General features: G+C 30.0%; 2 protein-coding genes across 15 annotated transcripts in view; both read right to left on the bottom strand.

Moving 5' to 3' along the window:
* Window positions 1–20845, bottom strand: part of Ubc7 (ubiquitin conjugating enzyme 7) — a 461088-nt gene that overhangs the window by 145814 nt on the left and 294429 nt on the right. The window lies entirely within an intron of this gene.
* exp (expansion) overlaps window positions 1–20845 on the bottom strand; it is a 153194-nt gene that overhangs the window by 32598 nt on the left and 99751 nt on the right. For all 13 annotated transcript variants that reach the window (XR_013884359.1, XR_013884357.1, XR_013884358.1 and 10 more), the window contains exon 6: window positions 4335–4402. Coding sequence is in view for 8 of the 13 variants with exons in the window: in XM_080177943.1 (XP_080034069.1) it covers window positions 4335–4402 (68 nt within the window). In the remaining 5 variants the exon portion in view is untranslated. The remainder of the gene's footprint in view (window positions 1–4334; window positions 4403–20845) is intronic.

Genomic DNA, 20845 nt, shown 5'->3' with positions numbered 1-20845 from the left:
AGTTAGCTCTTTTCGTTAATTAAAACAGGTTAGAATTGTCAAATCGATTTCAAACTTTGCATGCTTATTCCTATAAAAGTAAGTTACGGCTTAGAAAGCGCAGCAACTCTATAATCGTTACAGTAACATGTATTTAATCAGTTTTGCATTAAATTTACTTATAATTTTTTATATAGACATATGCATTAATATTTAGTTTATTCAGTTCTTACACTCTACAAATGTTAATGTCCGTTTGTTCTTCCATTTCAGAGCTTTGCTTTTATGGATGTTGTCATCCTTGTTTAATTAAAATTTTTCATAAATAAATAGATTAGGATTAGACTTTTAGTTAGTTCTAATATCAATATTGCTTCATAAATCAAAGTTAACTTTAAATGCCGAAAAACTTGTATGGGTTTTAATTTATTGACTTTTTTTTTCTGAATACATGTCTTTCATCCTAGAGGAATTGTTTATCAATAATAAAAAAAAATGCCGAGGATTTTAAAAAGGCTATTTTGGAGTGCTAAAAGGTGTGGGAGTCTTTTTAAACATATTCTTCAAATTCTTAATTAAATATCTATGTATTTTTGTTTTCAGAACTTTTTTCAATAATTAAGTAATATATAACAATAGTTATTTCTCGAATTCATTCGAATCCGGTGGATAGGAACCGGTTCTCATCCATATGAAAAAAAAACTATGTCTAGCATCTTATTATATCCAGCTTTCTACGAATATAAAAATGTACATTCTATATCCGCGGAAAGCCGTTTATAATACGTTGCGGATATATGAAAATTAAATATTATAAGATTAAAAATAGTATAAGTTTATGATTTTTATTTCAATATTCGTGGAAAATTGTCTGTGATAGGATGATATACATAATTTTTCAGTATTGCCGAGAACCAGTTATAATCCACCGGATATTAATAGGTTTCGAAGCCATACTGAAAAATATTTTACATTAAAACTTAATACGATGCCTCTTTTTATATTCGTAGAAGTCTCCAAAAGAAAATATATTTTAAAAGAAGAAAAAGTTGAAATCTTAAAATATAATAGATCTAAATGTTCTAATGTATATCATATTTTCACTAGCGGTTGAGCCCCTAGCATCAAGGAGCATAAAAAGTGTAGCGAAAGCGAGAAATAGCATAAAACCATCCCAAGGCCTAAATCTAAAAATGAAACAGCCTAAAACCATCCTAGGACCTATGTGAAGCTTCCCTAACATGGAGAACTCAATCGGTTCATTAGTTTATGAGATCTTAAGCTTCAGAAAAAAACCTTACTTCTTTATATAATAGGACTAGTTGCTTCGCCCCTAGCCTCTAGAGAATGGCTAAAGGGGGTAAAAAATAGCCTAAAAGCAACCAAAGACATTTATAAAACTTCCTTGAAAGGTACAATCAATTTATATAATCAGCCTCAGATATCTTTGGCTTCAGACAAAAAAACCTTACTACTTTATATTAAAGGATAGGCTGTGCTTTCATGATTTTATTTCCTTTTCAATACTTCCGTACCAGGGGTCTAAAGGGATAAGACAATGGTCGATAAATTATTGTACATCCCCATTACTAATACACAAAATTAGCCCTTCTGTAGATTACAATTAGTGGTTAAAAAGTTATAACACTTAATTTTATGAACCAACCAATCAAAATTCCCTAAAGCCCCCAAAGTTGTCCAAGCCAACGAATAAGAACATGTTATTAAAACTTTGGGGACGAGTGTAATAATTAGCCCATTGTCCCTTCTCTCTCTGCTTCTGTACAGTCTCTGTATAAAAGTATAAAGTATAGGGCGAATACTCTTTATCTTTTACTGATTATCATGTTTATACAGGGATAGGTTTACTGAAAAATAATTAAAAGAAGGAATATATATTAAATAGTTCTATAAAATTAGCTGTCTAATGAGCTTATCAGCCGTCAAAACCATAAAAAATAGAAGCTGAAACTCAGCGCAGGACAGACTGCAGTTTAAACCGTGGCTGTATAACAAAAAAATCAGCCGCCAGCTGCCTAAAGATATTTTCAATATTACTTCCAGTATGGCTTTGAAACCGATTAATAACAACTGGATTAAAACCGGTTCTCAGCCACACTAAAAATTAATAGTGTAAAGCATCATATTACAGACAAGTTTCCACGAATATTAAATTAAAATCATAAAATTAATACCAGATGTCTTAAACCGATCGGCCGATCGAATGGTTGACAAAACAGGTTTTAATTTTATATTTTTTTATATTTTAATATCCGCGGAAAGCTTTGTCTTATACCTTTCAATAATTATTTATTAGAAAACTATATTCTGTCCTCATGATATAAAAGGAAATGATTGGTGGATCCTAATATTGACATTTTGTCATTTTGGCTTTGGGAATCATAATTGATGGAGATACAAAAACAAAATATCATAAAAATCTACCAGTGAATTATCAAAAAATCATTGAAAAAAATTAAAATTACAAATTAAGTAAATTGAACCTTAATGGTTATACTATTTGTTATTAAATATATATTATATTGATTTTGTAGTCATATTTGACCTTTCTCTCCAATAACATTCCCTATTTAAAGTGATCTAATTCAGAGAGGGAGGGAACATTTGGCTGTTTTTTACACTGGTTCCCAAAGTATTATAACAACGTTTTCTTATTCGTTTGCTTAACCAGGGGACTTTTATTATTGAATTTTGATTAGTTGGTTCATTAGGTTTAGTATCCAAATGTTTCAACCACTAATTGTAATTTAAAACAAATTTTGTGTATCATCATAGGGGATGTAATCTATCGGCCATTGTCTCATCCCTTTAGATCCCTGTATTTTATGGAATTGCATAAAAAATATCACTATTTTGTATCACACCTTTTTTTATATTACCATGATTCATTCAGTAAGGACGACTTATGGTGTAGCAAACAAAAAAGTTTTAGCATAAAATATAGGACTAAAACTGAATGGCTATAACAACATTTTTGTTAAGAGTTAAAACCTGTTTCAAGCATTAAAACTTATTTTAATGCTTCACATTTTTAATTTAATAAAAATGCAATAAACTTGTTATTGCTGCGCTATTAATAGATTTCATTCTCTCTTTTTAATAGGTCAATAAATAAAAAATGTAAAAATTAATATGCAATAATTGTTATTTATCGCATCAAATTAAAGACAGCTTTCCGCGGATATCAAATTGGAAATTTGTCAGATTAAAACCAGTTTTGTTAGAGCCTAGGGGCCGAAGGTTCTGACTGACAAAACTTGTAGTAATTTTATGTTTTTTTTTTAGTATGGCTGAGAACTGGTTCTAATCCAGCGGATAATAATCGATTTCGAAGCCATACTTGGAAATATTGTTTATCAATTTTACAATTTTGTAAGAACGCTTTTATTGAGTGCTATTAATCAGAAATATCGTAGTAAGTGTATAATCAAAAGAGTTTGGCATTAAAATTATCAAATGTCACTGAACCATTTAGATATCTATCTATCCTCCTATCTAGCCAACAAGATATCTATCTATCCAGCTAGATATCTGATTTGATTATTAAATGTCAACGAATTAAATTCCGGGCTATTAGGTATTTAATTAAGAGTACAAATTTTTATTTGATTGGTGTAATTTGTTAGAGTTGATACTCTAATTATGTAATTTCTGATATAGTACAAGCTTTTCAAATTTCCGTATATCCTATTATATAAAGCAGTAAGATTTTTTTTCGCATAAGCTTTCGATAACTACTGCAATGATTAAGTTTTCCGTTTTAAGGAAGCTTCACATAGGTCCCAGGATGATTTATGGCTGACTTATTTTCTATTTAGGCCTTTGTATGGTTTTAGGCTATTTTTCTGCCCCCTTCTTAACCCTTTAAGAACAGAGACCCTAGTTGCTAGGGATGCAAAAAATGGCTTGAAAAATAGTATTTAGTTTTAAGAATATTTATTTTATGATTTTGCTTTACCAGAAAAAAAGACATTATATCCCCTCAAAAAAATTAAATCCTTGCAAATTAACACTCACTAAACCTTTCAATTAATTTTCTAGTTTTGATTTAAACAAAGCTTGATCTTCTTATGCAGTGAAATAAAAATTGTTTTCAAAAAGAAAAGTTACTATGAAGATAGAATAACAATATACACAAGAACTATGACATCCAAGCTTTTTGACAACAAAAGCATCTATTGAGATTATGTGCTTTTTGCTACTAAGGTGATCAAAGTTGATTTAAGATGACAGTATTTTAAACGTAATAGAGAGCAGCTCTACCAACAAAAGAAACGACAGACATGATCTCATGTAAAGAAGCTTTGCTACAAAAACAAATAAATTTTTCTCACCTGCCCAATGTGCCTTTTAACCTCTTCTGTTTTACTATCTCTCATGGGGTTGTCAAATCCAGCCAAACCTGAAATAAAGATAAAAAAATTAGTTGGATCAAATTAAGTTTCCTCAAAAAGAGTGACTTCGATGCCCTATCAAATAAAGTGGTGTAAGGTTTTTTTTGGCAAAACTTTTAGATTTCAGAAAAAAAACAGATTATGTTATATTTTTTAAGATAGGCTATAGGTCCTGTGGTGGTTTTAGGCTACAGAATAGAGAGCACCCAGATGCTAGGTCATAGCTGCTAATCTGTAATAATTCAACAACTAAAGTATTAAATTAACAAAATTAAGAACTATTGTAAACTTTTGACATGAATTGAAAATAAATCACTGAATGGCAAAACTCTCACGAGGGATTTTTAACCACCTATAATATTGAGTTTTCAATAGCCACTAACAAACCACTCAGTTTACGCATAAAAGATAAACAAATCATGTTAAATTATCCAAAACAAGCATGCTCTACTCTAGCAGTTATATAATCTCTTTTAACATAATTTGATGATCCTTTGAATAATATGACACAAACTGACAACTTCTATATGTAAATATTTGCCACAACCGCACTTCGTACTCTTTGTCTAATTTTTCGAACATTTTTTTTGCTTTGAAAATTTACAAAAGGTATTCTTCATGTATCCTAATAATTTTTAATGCTATTTCAAAATGACCTAATCTTCTTTTTTCTTGATTATCAGTTCTTATTTTTAGTCGAAAAACCTTTTTTTTAATCAACTATGGCAAAAAATGGAATTTCTGGGAAAGTAAACTAAGGGGTTCGGGGGAATGCATTGGCCAAAAACAGATGTTAATTCAAGTAATTTTCGACCATCATTATTTATTAAGAATGGCGTCTTAAAAACAGGTCTAAAATGGAAGATTCTTGTAGTGCCTATAAAAAAAATTGACGTCATACTGGCCTACCATTGGTCAATTAAAATCTATACTGGCCTACCATTGGCAATTTAGTCTGTGAATTGGCCTAACATTGGTCATTTGTATTGTATGATAATAACTTTTTAGGAACAATAAAGAGTTTCTTTAAAAATTGTTTCAAACTGCAGTCGCGATTATAAAAATCAAACCAAGGCGGCTGTCAAATTAAATGTTCTCCGGAGAGCGACAAATGATTACAAGCATCTTCAAAACTTTGAGAAGCCAATCTGTCACTTTTGCATAATAACATTTGTAATTAAAATTTAAAATGACAGACCGTGTGTAATGTTTGTTTGTGTGTGAGTGTGTAAGCAGGAATAGCGGATGGGCTAATTGGCCAAAAAAAGGCTCTTATGTAATTAACTCATAAAAGAAGGTTATTTTAGTGATAAACTAAACATAATATCTTGCCTAGAAACCAAATCTTAATTTTTTTTATGATTTCTTATTAATTCTTTTATATATAGTAGTAAGGTATTTTTGTCTGTAGCTTAAGATTTCAATAACAGATTGAGATTTATAAGTAAGAGAAGCTTTACATAGGTCCCTGTGTGATGTTAGGCTATTTTGTTTTTTAATTTAAGCCTTAGAATGGTTTTATGATATTTTGCTTTATTTGTATTCTGTTTATTCCTCAAACTCTGATGTATGAGTGTGTGCGCAAGGGATGCCGCAATCCGTTTCCTTCCTCTCTATCAATCTATCCCCTTCTCCTCTCTCTCTCATTCACAGTTTACTTCCTGGATTTTTTGGTTTGATAATTCACTCTCCGAGTTTTAATATCTATCAAAAATTGAATTGAATATTTCAATGATTGCCATTGAAGCTAAGTACAAATACGATTGTTATTATTATTATGTATTATTTTTATCCTTTGTCAATGCTAGCCAAAGTTTTTACAAATTCAGCTTGTACTTTTACATGATTTAATATAAAAATAGAAAGATTATAATTCAATTTAATTAAAATACTTATGCAAAAGGTGAACATAATATTTCTTATAATAATATATTGTTAATAGTTTGTAACAGTTAACATGTTTTTAAGTTACCATGCAAAATTTAAGAAGACATTTATGGGGCAATCCATTAAGATTTAATAAGATAAATTCAATTTTAAAATTCCTTTTTAAATGTCATTAATGAGGAAAATATTTACCAGTGTCCATATTTTTTATAGTTGTACAAAATGTTGAATTTAAGAATCCTAGCAATTCCTAAAATGTATTGCTTTGTCAACTTACTTATCCAACCCATTTTATGCTATGAGAAAAAATAGCCAATAATAGAATTTCAAAAACTAAGCTTAAACATAAATAGTTATATATTATGGTATCAAATTAGAGCCAGACTTTACAGGATATTACAGATAACCAACTATTTGATAGCACTAAATTTGAATTAATTAACTGAAAGTGCACAGAAAGAAGGGGTGACTGTTGGGACCAAGGCATTTCCCCTGCTTTCATTCTCAACTTATTACATCTGATATAACAGCATTAGTTTCAATTTTTAATGCATTAAGATATGAAACAGATACCCTGAAAATTAAAACTACCAATGAAAAGTATTAATTGAAATGATATTTGATGATTCAGTAATAGATTCATTAAATACATATTCATTTATATTATTATCAACCCAAAGTACATGTGCTGGCCTGATATTAATATTAATATTTCCTGCAAAAAATGTTTTAATGAGAGTTTTAAAAATCCGCCAATTTTCAAATGTGCCAGCTCCAACATTTGACACCAGCTGATAGCAAGTTGAAAAATTGGACAAGTGCACTTCAACTCAACTCTTGCAAACACCATTTAACCAAATACAAATGCAATTTTTTTATCTAACATTTAATTAAATATCCTAAATTTAATTCATGAAAAATTCAAGGTGTTCCCACGTCAATTTATACATCAATAAAGTTTAAAGGACACCTTTTTCTTAAAATCAAGCAATAAAAAACAATTCACAAATATAAAAAGATCTATCAAAAGACATATAAGTAAAATATTTTTATACAACAAATAAATTTGGTTATCATGTGGAACCTCCTTTAATATATGATTGAAAATAAAAAAAATTATAGAACAGCTGCAGTTTTACTTGTCCTTTGTTCTAGTTTGTGAAATTTTAAGATTTTAAATAGAATCTTTGAAAAGAACATTAATTGATTTAATCAAAAAAAAATATTAATACTTTTACAACTCAACATGTTTAAATAGTTTGTAAAACAGCCATTAAACAGTGTAATTGAAAGAAATTAAGAAAGCAAGCCAATAAAAGCATCAAAATTAATAGGTAACCCAAAAACTACTAGGAAATTAAATTGTTTTACTATTTTTTCTTATCATGTATTGTTACTACTAGATACTCGGGTAGTATACATATTTTCTGAATATTAACTGGTTGTCTGTCTATCTTCAGCTAATTAACATATAGATCAATACGGTTCTCCATTACGATGCAAGGTTAAAAACAATTTTCTTTAAAAACAATTTTCTTTAAAAACTAAAAATTTGAAAGTGGAGGTTCTTACGACCCACTTCACCCTTCCCTCAAATTCCCCATAGGGGCTTACCCGCTAGTTTATGTATATGGATGTGTATTTAGTGATTGTTTAACAAAGGCAATAAGAGGCAGAAAAAGTTATTAAACTATTAATCTGTTAAAATTATTAACTTGACCCAGAGACTAGTACCTATCTCCGTTCCCTGTATTGATAAAATGATGAGTGTTTTGGAATTGCAGTATATATACAAAACTGCAGATTTTTTTGCCATTAAAATTATGTACATCTAAGCATTTATTTAAGAAATTACTAGAGAACAATCTTATGCCTTAACTTTTCTTCCATTTAAAATGAACACATTACCATTTGTATTTTTAATTTTTTGATGCCATATTTTTAACAACAAAGAAGTATTTTACTCAAAACATTTTAAAGTCTGATTAGATTTCTATTTTCAAAATTTTTTTAGAAACTTGGTTATTTTTTGCTATATTCCATAAATCGTTTTGTGAGAATGTCTAAACTCCCCAAGTGGAATCCATCTTGGAATGGCCAAACTCAATCATTTCAATCATTAGATTCTCCCATTTTGTAATTTGGATAATTGGATAAAAATTGAAAGATTGCCTTTTAACACACACACACACCTACACATACACACACTCACTCACACATATACACCTTCTTTGTGTGTGTGAGTATTTGTTAAGGGACATAAATTTTAAAAAGTTGCTAAAATTGACCAGAAATTACAGCTTGTTTTAAATATTAATATTAATAGAATCTTATGAGAAATTGGCCATTCTAGTAAATTGAATCTTTTTAAAGTATTGTAATAATACTCTACCTATATAACGTCACATTATTAAATGATTATAATAATCGTCACATTAAGGGATATAGAATATACATGGATATTATGACAGGGAAAAATATAGTCAATTTAGGTTGCTAGCATGGAACTCATTTATTAATCAATTCGCTCATGCAGTAGGAGAGAAGGGGATGGGGAGAATGGGGGAGATGGGGATAGGGTATAGTTATTTTAGCCAGCTGCAAGTTTCACTTTATTATAGTGCATGATAATCTGGTGTAAGATCCAAGCAATAATAACTCCATTAGTATAATCATAATTTAGTTCAGAATCTCTATCATAATTCTGAAACAAAATAAAAACATATCACGGTTTCAAAATTGCCAAGGTATTTGGCAATTTTAATTTTTCTTCTATCTATCAATCTTATAATCTGCATCTACTCTATAAAATAATAAAGTCTGTTACTGATAATATATAATTTACTGACCATCTACTAAAATATTTGCGGATTATAAAAGTTAATTAAATCATTTTGTTTTAATAAACCAATAGCGTTTTAAGATGTCTAATGATAAAATATGCAAAAAAATCTCCGAAAAGTAATTACTGCATGTATGAAATACTAGCATAAAACAAGGAATAGTTCGGTCAAGGGAACATCAGAAATGTAGTTACTGTGGACAGAAAATGAGCCTAAAAGAATATTCAATTTCTTGACAACTTTAGAATTATAAACTATGCTAAATAGAGCCGAGGTTCTATGACAACTTAATTATTTATAAGGTAATAATTAATTGTCATATAAGATTTTCTAAAATTTGTTTGTTTCATAAGGTTTTTCTCTCTCAATTTTTCTCCCCGTTAAACAGACAATATTTATGTTGACCTCACTGTAATATGGCTTCCCAGAACCCATCATAACTTTTTTACCATTTTCAAAACTCATCTTTTCTGCTTCTCCGTTTGTTTCTATCTAGCAGCCCCCCCCCTCCCCCACCCCGCTTTTGATTCTAGTATAAAATATCAGGGATTCAAAGGACATTTGGCTGTATATTACACTAGTCCCCAAAGTTTTATAATAACGTTTTCTTATTCGTTGGCTTTTCAACTTTGGGGACTTTTAATGGATTTTGATTGGTTGGTTTATTAAGTTAAGTGACAAAGTGTCCAGACGTTTCAACCACTAATTGTAATAAACAGATGGAAGAATTTTTGAGTATCATCATTGGGGATTTACATCAATATAGCGTCAATTGTCTAATCCCTGTAGATCCCTGATCAAATATATTTTTTACAACTACACCACCCTTCTCCCTTCCTCCCCACCACCAGACCCATTGCAACCAAATTATTTCCTTGGTTCCTACACAGGGATTCAGGTATAGAACAATGGAGGAGGAAAAATCTTTCCCTGAAATTTAGTATTTTTATAGATAAATTTTTGATAAATCAATAAATCAATTGATATTCTTGTTTTTAAACATTTGTTCATCTAATATGTTTTAAAACATTGGGGGTATGATTCAAGAACATTGGAGTTTGGCCAAAAACTGCAAATTCTTTATATTTGGCTTAGTAAATAATATTTATTGGTTGTACAAATTTAAGAACTTATTCTTATGTAAGATATTTCATCTTGATTTAGAAACATGACAAATTAAATATTTTTTTTTTTGGTTGTTTTGTGTAAAAACATTGGGCAAGTTCCATTTATCATCAAGTTTAATTAGCTTCCTTTCTTTAAAACAGGGATTTCAATACAGCAAAAAAAGTTTTATAGTACTAGAAAGTATTTGCTTTAAAAATTCTCCAAAAATCAGGTTTCGCGCATTTTTCAACTTTTCCTATTTATACGAAAATATATAATGTTCAACTAAATATTCTTTTGAGATATTTTCACCACATTGCTGAAACATGTAAACACAAGCCGTTAATTCTTTTTAAAATGAATTAGGAACATTTGCATTTTATTTACTAATTAAGAAATAACTTTAACATGTGTTTGCCCTTTAGCTCTGGAGGAATTAAATCAAACCAGCCATTTCCAAGATCTTTTGCTTTAGACAAAAAAAAATAACACTTAATATTATTTGAACTTCATTTTTACAATTTTCATTTCTTTGACAAAAATACTAAATGTTTTAAATTGTATAAGTCAATGTCATGTCCCAAGGATCTAGAGGGATAAGACGATGGCCGATAAATTGATGTATATCCCCAATGATAATACACAAAATTTCTTCTTCTGTATATTAAAAATCAGTGGTTGAAATGTTTGAACACTCAACTTATTGAACTTGCCAATCAAAATTCACTAAAGTCCCCAAAGTTGTTAAGCCAACGAACAAGGAAACGTTATTATAAAACTTTGGGGACTAGTGTAATAAACATCCCATTGTCCCCTATCTCTCTGGTCATATCTCCATTTACAATAAATACTAATTCTACATAATTTAATAACATCTATGTTATCAACATACATTATTTCTGACTGCATATCCCAGTCTGCAAATATGACGGAAAAAGGCTTAAGAAGGAGGGGATTGGGAATTTTTATAAGTGAATACTTATGGTGTGAATTGAATACAATTCTGTATTGTCCCAAATTTGTGTCCAGTAGTCAATGGAACTTTCAGTACTTTAGTTTTAAATCTAGGAATCTCAATGGATAAGACAATGGAACATAATATAATGTACACCTCCGATTACCATAAACAAAATTAACCCTTTTGTAAATTAAATTATTAAATATTTGACACTGAAAGTTTGTACAGTCTAATCAAGATTGAATTAAAGTCCCCAAAGTTTATAAGCCAACGAATGAGAGAATGTGTTTAAAAATATTGGGTACTAGTTTAATATTTGTTAAAAACATAATAAATAAAATAAAAGGTCATTATTTAACAGCACATCTATTATACAATCTATATTAGAGGTTGGTATGTCTGTAGTGAAATTACATTTGTTGATAGTAAACAGCATAACCATAATATTAAAGAAAACCATAAAAAACATTTAAATAAGATAAAAAGCCTTTACTTTTGGAAATCAAAGAAAAAATAAGAGTTTCTCTTTTAAATTGTGCATTAAGAATATGAATTTAAGAAATACAGAATACGGACAAAGATATAAAAAACTAATGAAATACCTACAAAAGACAATAAATTATTATGAAGATATTTTAATTTTAATAATTCTTATTTGAAACAACAGAGTTGCAATATTTCCCCCTGTATAATTTAATAGAACAAAGATACGTTAATAAAAGATATTAATATATATTTTGTAAACGCAATGGCCGTAAATGAAAACACGCATGTGATTTATATTGACCATGCAAGGTATGATATTTCATAAGTATTATCTTAATCCTTAATAGCAACCCTTATTGCATATAATACATTGAATCGGAAATGTTAGTGAAAAAAATCTATTTATCTAAAAGTAAATCTTTTTTGGTGCCATATTTTTTGCTATGTCAAATCTTTTATAGAAATGAAAATGTCAGAGTGATAAAATTAGCATGAGTACAATACCGAAAAATTACCTTTCCTTTATTTTTAATTCATTAAAAAATTTCTGTGCATGCTTTGCCCATTTAGGGAAAGCACCAAAGAAGCCAATTGTGTTTGTAAAAATGATTTGCTATTTTAGTGGTTCAAAATTATCTTTTTTAGTAGAAATGATAGCATATTGATTGTACAACGCTAGTACATAACTTATGTAAGTCACCTTAAAAGATCTTTGAATAGCCACTAATATTAATAACACACACTGCACCGTAAGCGAGATCCAAAAAAGGATATCATGTATGCACAGAAGTGAAGCTTTTCTGTAATTCGGGTTCGTTCTATATATGTGTAGATATGATCTATTAGTAAATCTATACATGCAAAGTGTTGTTCTAAAGATTTAAAACTTGAATGAAGATTCATGCAATGATAAGGTATAAAGAGGCATAGCAGCTATATTATCTTTATCAGAGGGTCAGATTTTTTTTTAACTGAGATTACTTAGTTATTTTTATCTGCATTTGTATTAATTGTCAAGAGTACAAATAATGATAAATTAAAGTAAAAAGTGACAGTACACAAAATTACCCCTTCTGTAGATTACAATTAGTGGTTAAAATGTACAGACACTCAACTTAATGAAATAACTAATCAAAAAGTTCCGAAAGTTGTTAAGCCAACAAATAAGAAAACATTACTATATAACTTTGGGGACTAGTGCTATAAACAATGCCGCCTCCCTTCCTTAGTACAAATAGTATAGATAATGAAAGACCACTCTATGTATTGAAAAGAATGTCTGTTGTCATGAATTGACAAGAGTAAAAAGTGTTTGTCGTGTTCAGAACATGTATTCAAGGTATTCTTTCAAAACAGTTAAATTAATAAATGGGTCAGATTTGACATTTCCCCCAAAAATATGTCATTAAGGGGGTGAAAAGATGTTTTGTTTGAGGTATTGCAAACTGACCGCTTAGGCTAATTGACTTTATAAAAACTCCCAAAGAAAATAAAAATGATATGTAAACAGCATAATTAATTTCGTCAGGAAGATTTTAAACCTCCTGCCCTACTCAGCTAGTATAGAAAATTATTCTAAATTGAATAATTTTTAGCTGTTTCAGATTTTAGACCATGTATTGTTATGTAATGATATATATTTAGACAGCCCACATAGGTATACAGGACTAAAACTAACATACAAAGTCATTTCTATAGTGGCTACTGTTCTTAAAAATCACAAAAGAATATAAGCATTGGCTAGCAAGGAAATGGTGTGTGATTCAATCGAAAAAAAATACTCTAGAACCGACCCCTACCTAAAAACTCACTTATCATTGTTGCAACATCCGTTCCAAAATTCACAGTCAAATTTTTATGGTAGTTTTAAACCCAAAATAAAGACATATCAAATAACCATCCCATTTCAAACTTTAAAACTTTTTTCCTTCTAAATCCCCAAATTTGGGCTTTATACCTACTTTTAATATATGTCTAAAACTACTGCAAAAAATCACAGTTCCAAAAGAAAACATTTTTTCCCATTGTAAACCCAAAACATACATTCTATCTATTTAAACAATTCTGTATTGAATTTTTTGCAATCTAGTATGAATATGGTGCTCATACATTAGGACTAAATAGTAAAATTGAAAATAAAAGAGAAATAACAAATCTAAACGTAAAAAATTGGTCAAATACACTTCTCAAACATTTGAAACCCCTCCTTTTACCCCCAAATTAAAAAGCTTGGACTTCCCTGTATCCAGGCACAGGGAAAGCAATTAGAAATAATCTTTTCCAAAATTTATGTGCAAAACAAACTTTTGATAGCTGGTAAATATTAGGAGTAAACAAGGTTTGTAGATTGATTTAATAATAACCCTTGTCCTTTTATTTAAGAAGGAAAAAATTCTAATCTTACCAGATGACCTTCCAAGTTTAGTGGTTGTTGAAAAAAGAATTAATGGTTTCATTTTTAAAATCTTTCAATTAAGCTTTCTAATTGTTCATCTGTATTCCTATGACATATGGGCATGTTTGTATGAACACTTTCTTTACAGTAAATAAAAGCAAAAACATGTATGGAGGGTTTGAAAAGGCTTTGATAAGACGTGGGCAAGTAAGCCACTTTTTACCATTATCATAAAATAAAGATATACATTCGATACTTTTAATCATGTTATGTTTGTTTAGTGCATTTATAGTCAGAGATCTTAAGAAATAAGACATTGGACGATAAATTAAAGTACTTCCCCAATGATGGTCATAGCAATTAACCTCTTATATATATTAAAATTATTGGTTGAAAAGATTGGACATTACTTATTTAAAAACACCCAATAAATTTCAATGTATTTCAAAATAAGGGGAGGGGCCGGTTTTTGTGTTTGACCAAGCACTTTAAGGGAAACCACAGATATAGTTTTTAAAATGTAACTGCCTCTCTATAATAAAGTTATATTATTTTTAAAAGTTCGCTTAGATTTAAAACCCCTATTCATTAAGGTAGTTAATCACAATAAAAACTCTAATAACGTCCTTGACCTTAATTTTAAAGATCACACAAATTCATATGAAACATAATTGGTATTATACTTATCAGGGATCTATAGTAATAGGACAATGGCCGATTAATTGATGTACATCCCCAATGATAATACACAAACCACCCATTCTGTAGATTACAATTAGTGGTTAAAACGTTTTGATTCTAAACTTGATATACAAACCATTTAAAATTCAATAAAAGTCTCCAATGTTATTAAGCCATTGAATAAGAAAACATAATTATTAAACTTTGGGGACTAATATAATAATGTCCCCTCCCTTCCTGATATTATATACATAGACCAAACAAGGTCTAATATATCTATAAATTGCGCAGCTATAATTATCTTTTAAATTATAGGTATAAAAATCTAGAAGCAAATACTTAGATATATTGAATAGTACAACGTTGGTTAAGATAATCTACAGCCCTTTTATCTCTCCATAACATTATTGTTTATAAGCAACAAATAACTTAATTATCCATTAAGGGGATATGTAATAAGAAAATTTTTAGAATATTAATAATCACAAAACCTTTCATAAAATACATCATTTGTCAATTGGTATCTTTATTCTTTAGTTTAGGGAATGATGACGGACATACCTACGCCCAACCTATTGTTTTACTTTAGCTGAGCTTCTAAAATAATACAGAAAATATACGCTGGCTAAATTGGTGGGCTAGCTGGCTTAGAGGCTATTTCAACCCATGCTAGACAAAACATTGCATGCTGCTATTTTGCGAACATTGGTGTACTTAAAAAAACGAGAAATTTTCAAATTAATATATATATAATACAAAGTAGCTTGATGTCTGTCCGTCTGTCCCTTAAGATCTCGGTAACCACTAAACCGTTCGGATTATACCTATTGGTCGTGTGGTGGTTTAAAGCTATTTTCTTGGGAGGTGGCACACCCCCAACCCCCCCCCCCAAAAAAAAAAAAATGAACCCCCCCCCCAAAAAAAAGTTGTTTTCTTGGGAAACTACTTCACAAAAAATGGCAGCACCAGAAATAATTTTTTTTATTACCTCTAGGGGCAAAGACCCTAGAGGCTCGGGGCGAAACCTCTAGTTCTGTTATAAAAAGCAGTAAACTTTTTTTATCTGTTGCTAAGGATCTTGCTAATCGCTGAACCGATATAGTTCTTCCTTACAGTATAGCTTCTTATAGGTATAGAGATGGTTTTGGGCTTTTTATTTTCAAATTATTCTGGGTATGGCTTTAGGCTAATATTAAGCCCCTAGATGCAATGGGTGCAGCCGCTAGTGTCAAATAAAGTATTAAGAACGGTCGTAAAGCCTTCCCAGTTCCACTGTTAAGGCAAAACACTGACCAAGTCTGCTAAAAATGATCTAGTTTTCAAGTATGAAAAGGCTGGTTTTATATACTCAACAATCAAATTAAATCCACCTCAGTAATTTGCAAGATTGGTATGGTACAAAAATGCGCAATTTAAAAAAAGAATTTCTGTTTAAAAGATGTTTTAATACGTAGTTTATGGTCCATTAATTTAGATTTTATTATTAATAGAAAAGTATAGTACAAATTTTGGAACTTTTATTTACAATCTAAAAAAAATGACCTAAACTATTCTCAGTAATATTCTTGCCCGAAGGATTCAAAAGAGGTTTCTTTTGTTTCCCAAATTTTTAATTGTTTTCTCTAAGAAATTAAGTGTTTTGTCTTTTCAAATTGGACAACTTTTTATGGAGGTAAATTTTTATTTGAATTGAATAAAGAAACTGCTTTGTCTGTCTATCGTTAATGCAGGGAGGGAGGGGACATTGGACTGTTTATTACACTAGTCCCCAAAGTTTTATAATAATTTTTTTTAATCATCGACTGAACAACTTTTGGGAACTTTGAATTTGGATTGGTTTGTTCATTAACTTGAATGTCCAAACTTTTAAATCTATAAGTAAGGATAATTTTGTGTTTATTGGGTATGTACATCAATTAATGTACCAATAATTATAAACTACATACAATAGGAGTGATTTTGTTTATTATAATTGGACGTATATATCATTTTATTGAACATTGTCTTTTACCTTTAACCCAAGGAAAATATTCAATAATTCAAATGGAATATTTGAATCATTTCATTCTGTTTTCATCCGAATATGCAAGGAAATGAAATGGTTTAATAATGCTATTATGGTCAAGTGCCTTCAGAGAAAATGTATAGGTTAGGTAGATGAATTCATATGTAGCTAACTCTAGTTGAGTATAATAGGTGGTATGTATTGTCTAGTTTATGTGTATCTGTTTATCAGGGGCGTCCAAGCTTTTTATTTGGGGGGGGGGGGAGGGGGGTAAAATTTTGAAAATAAAAATTTTGCACCCCCAAGCTCATTTTTTTTTGGGGGGGGGAGGGTAATCTTTATTTCATAAAGGCATTTTTTTTATTTTGGGGGGGGGGGGTAATCACCCCATTATAAAATTAATAAAGACATTTCTTTTTAGTCAACTTTTATATCCCTTTACCATAAAATGTTCCTATAACATCCAAAGGAAGTTGACTTGAGCAATTTTTCTTGCTGATTTCATCCTTTTTTTTGCACATTTTTTTTGCAATAACATAATTTTAAACATTTTGGCAAGTTGTAATTTACAAATATTATGTTGTTTGTGGAAGATGGACTCTATAAATATCTTAACATTTTTAAAATCTTTTTTTAGGGTTTGTTCATCCTTAAGCGCATTTTCGTCACTCAGTTTATAACGAATAGCTCAAATTTTAAATTGAAACGTCCTAATGATTTCAATGTCTATTTGCAATTTCTCTAACAAAAGTCTGTTTAAAACAAGTTGATTTTTTTAAAATTACAAAATATATTTATATAGCAACTACTTTTATTTTAAAGCACAATTGTTGCTCAGAAATGCATAGCTTTATGGAGAAATAGGGTTAAAATTGGAATAATTATCTTCCATAGTTCTATCCCTAAATCTCGAGTTTTAATCACACATAAAAAATTGATTTTGCCCGTGTAAAACCAAGAAAAGTTGTAAACCAAAACAAAGTTCAATGAAAATACGGGTTCTAAAGTCTACATAATATAAGCTATACAGTCAAGTCTCTGAAAATTTGAATGCCAATACTGTTGTCTATTTAAAATCAACCAAAAATCCGGCAAAAAGGAGTCTATTTAACCATTTAATCTGCTTCCATAGGGTAAACTTTGTCGGTTGGGGGTGCCTCAAATATAAGTTTTTTTCAGGTTGGCTTTGATAGAACCGTTTCTAAACCATACTCAAAAATTATGAATAGCATTGTATTATATCCAGTTATCCGCAGATATAAAAATGTACAACCATAATATTTCAAACTGTGTCTTCGGCATCTCGTAGCCTAAAAACTGGTTTTAATCCTATAATTGTACATTTTTTATCCGCGGTAAGCTGTTTATATAATACGATGAAATAAATAACTATTCCTTAAACTGACATAAAAAAAGTAAAAAAAGATAGAATTAAAGAATGCAAGTTAATTGAAAGGGCGAAGACAGTTGGAGAAAAATGGAAAACAATATTAGGCATTATATGACAGACTGACATACAGAAAATAAAGACTATCTTAGCACAAAAAAATTACAGTTTCTTTGAAGCACCTCTGGCCTCTGCTATATATGTCGTGCAATGCACGGGGTTTGTTAAGGAAGAAATTCACTGAAACCTTTTTATTTCACACTAAAGACTTTTTTAAAGCTGTGTAATTGAGAGCCTTTAAAAAAGTGTAATTAAAAAAATCCACCAAAATTTACTTATCAATTTAGATAATTGTTGAATACAATCTTTTGTCATTTTCAGTTAATGCTAACTTACCTAAAATGAAATGGATAATTAGTAAAAGTTATGAAAAATCTTGAATTATTGAAAACTTAATATTGTAGACAAATAAATGTAAAATTTATATTTTACTTTCTAAATAAAATAGTTGCTTCGCCCCTGGCATATAGGGTATGTCGAAGGAGTTCAGAAAATTGCCTAAAACCACTTCCCGAGACGTTGAAAAAGTATCCCTAATCGGGCTAGCAATTTCAGAGAGCTTTAGCTTCAGCCAAAAGAAAATTTATACTTATACTATTTTATATAATAGATGTAAATATGAAAAACCCTGAAAACAAAAGAGACCCCAATGTGATCAGCTCTGCCTGTTTATTTCTCGCCAATGACCTGTGTGATCAAAGCTTAATACAGGGTCAACTGGGGTAAATAATCAGCTGATTTTTCCCCCGCCATTTTTGATCATTTTCTTCAACTTTTTTATGACTTAAAAATCTTTCTAGAAACATCAATAAATGTTGAAAATCTTCAAATCAAATGCCAATGAACGGAATCAGCAATAAAAATAAGAAAGAAAACCACCATATCTATATTATTTATTGAATATAGATAGTCAAAACTGCTATTTTTATGAGAAGTCAAGGCTCCCCTTGGATCGATTTCACGGGCCAAACGATAAAAATGTAACAAATCCTATAAAGATACATCTTAAAGTATAGGGGGAAAGAGTTGTAAATTAAAATCTAACTCTATTTTAATACATGAAACCAAAAAATTCTCGAAAAACTTTCAAACAAAATCTCCCAATAACAATGATAATTTTCTATATATAATAATTAAAAATATTAACAAATAATTAAAAAGTATAATACAATCTACAATGCATAGTAAAACGATATCTGTCTGTCCGTCCGAGGCTTAGGATCTGGGTAACCGCTAGTGCAGTGCGCTTTAGGGTTAAGACCCACTCTTTCTTGGTGGTTTGAAGCTATTTTCCTGAGCTGGATCTTTAAATCATTTCAATGGTGCGCTGAATCTGGGTGCGCCGAATTTCAGACAATCACAGCGCGTGTAAAATGCCGCACCCAGATTCAGCGCACCGTTGAAATGATTTAAAGATCCAGCTAGCGTAAAATGCCGCGCTGTGATTGGCTGAAATTCGGCGCACCCAGATTCAGCGCACCATTGAAATGATTTAAAGATCCAGCTCTGGAGTTTTTTTTAACTCCTTAAAATTTTTTCCCATCTAATAATGTTCTGTTTTTTTGTAAGCAAAAGTTATTAAAGTGAGGGTTTTTCCCCCAACTTGTTGGGGTTACCACCTTCATTGGAAAGAACCTCTAGAGGTTAGAAGCGCAGCCTCTGGAAACCAAATAAACTAATTAGAATTGAGACCATCTACTGCATCAATGGAGATTTAAGGATAAAACATTGAACCAATGAAAATTAAGACTGTTCTAAATAAACTGCAACGGTGCATATGGCAAGGATCTAAAGGAATAAGACAATGAGCTATAAATTGGTGTACATCTCCGATGATGATTCACAAAATATCCCCTCCTGTAGATTACAATTAGTGTTTGAAACATTTGGACATTCAAATTAATAAACCGACCACTTAAAATTCTCCAAAGTTGTTAAGCCAACGAATAAGAAACATGAATATAAAACTTTGGGGACTTGTGTAATAAACAGCCTAATGTCCGTCCCTCCCTGGTATAAGGGATGAGACCTTGTTTAAGAAGGTATTGAATAAAAGATCGTGTCAGCTCCTAGAGGGACAAAGTCTTGCTTCATTTGAAATATGAATTCTAAGGTCCACAAAATTCAGTTCATCACACTATAATTGAAGTATTATAATCAAGTGTTTTACTGTTATATTGATGTTAAAATTTCTTAGAAATGTTCTATGGCTATTCACAGAGACAAGGACATTTCAGACACTCTAAAAAAGAACATTTTTTTCAAACAAGGTTTCTAACAAAATAACTTATACTTTTTTTAGTTTTAAAATAAAAAAAAATACTCTCAATTCCAAAACATTTCCAAGATAAAAAAAACTTTAACAGAGCCACTAGTCAATTAAAAATAGCTTAAAAACAAGGAAATCATAATTCTAGGGTGCTAATATCATAATACCATACCTAGAAGCATTTCAATGATAGAACAATTCTATCAGTTATGATTTTGTTTTAATAAATGTTTTTTACCGTGTATTCCAACATGAAACCTTTTTCTAGCAGACAAGGATTGTTTTGAATACCTTTTTTAGATGCATAATTCTGATAATACAATGAGAGATTCTTTTTTTAGCAATGTTATTTTTTTGCAGACTTAACAAGATC

This window comes from Acartia tonsa, chromosome 11 (genome assembly GCF_053477335.1).
Source record: "Acartia tonsa isolate MP-2025a chromosome 11, ASM5347733v1, whole genome shotgun sequence".
NCBI classification, from domain to species: domain Eukaryota; kingdom Metazoa; phylum Arthropoda; class Copepoda; order Calanoida; family Acartiidae; genus Acartia; species Acartia tonsa.
The sequence above is the reverse complement of the archived record's forward strand: the minus strand, read 5'-3'. Positions and strand labels throughout refer to the sequence as shown.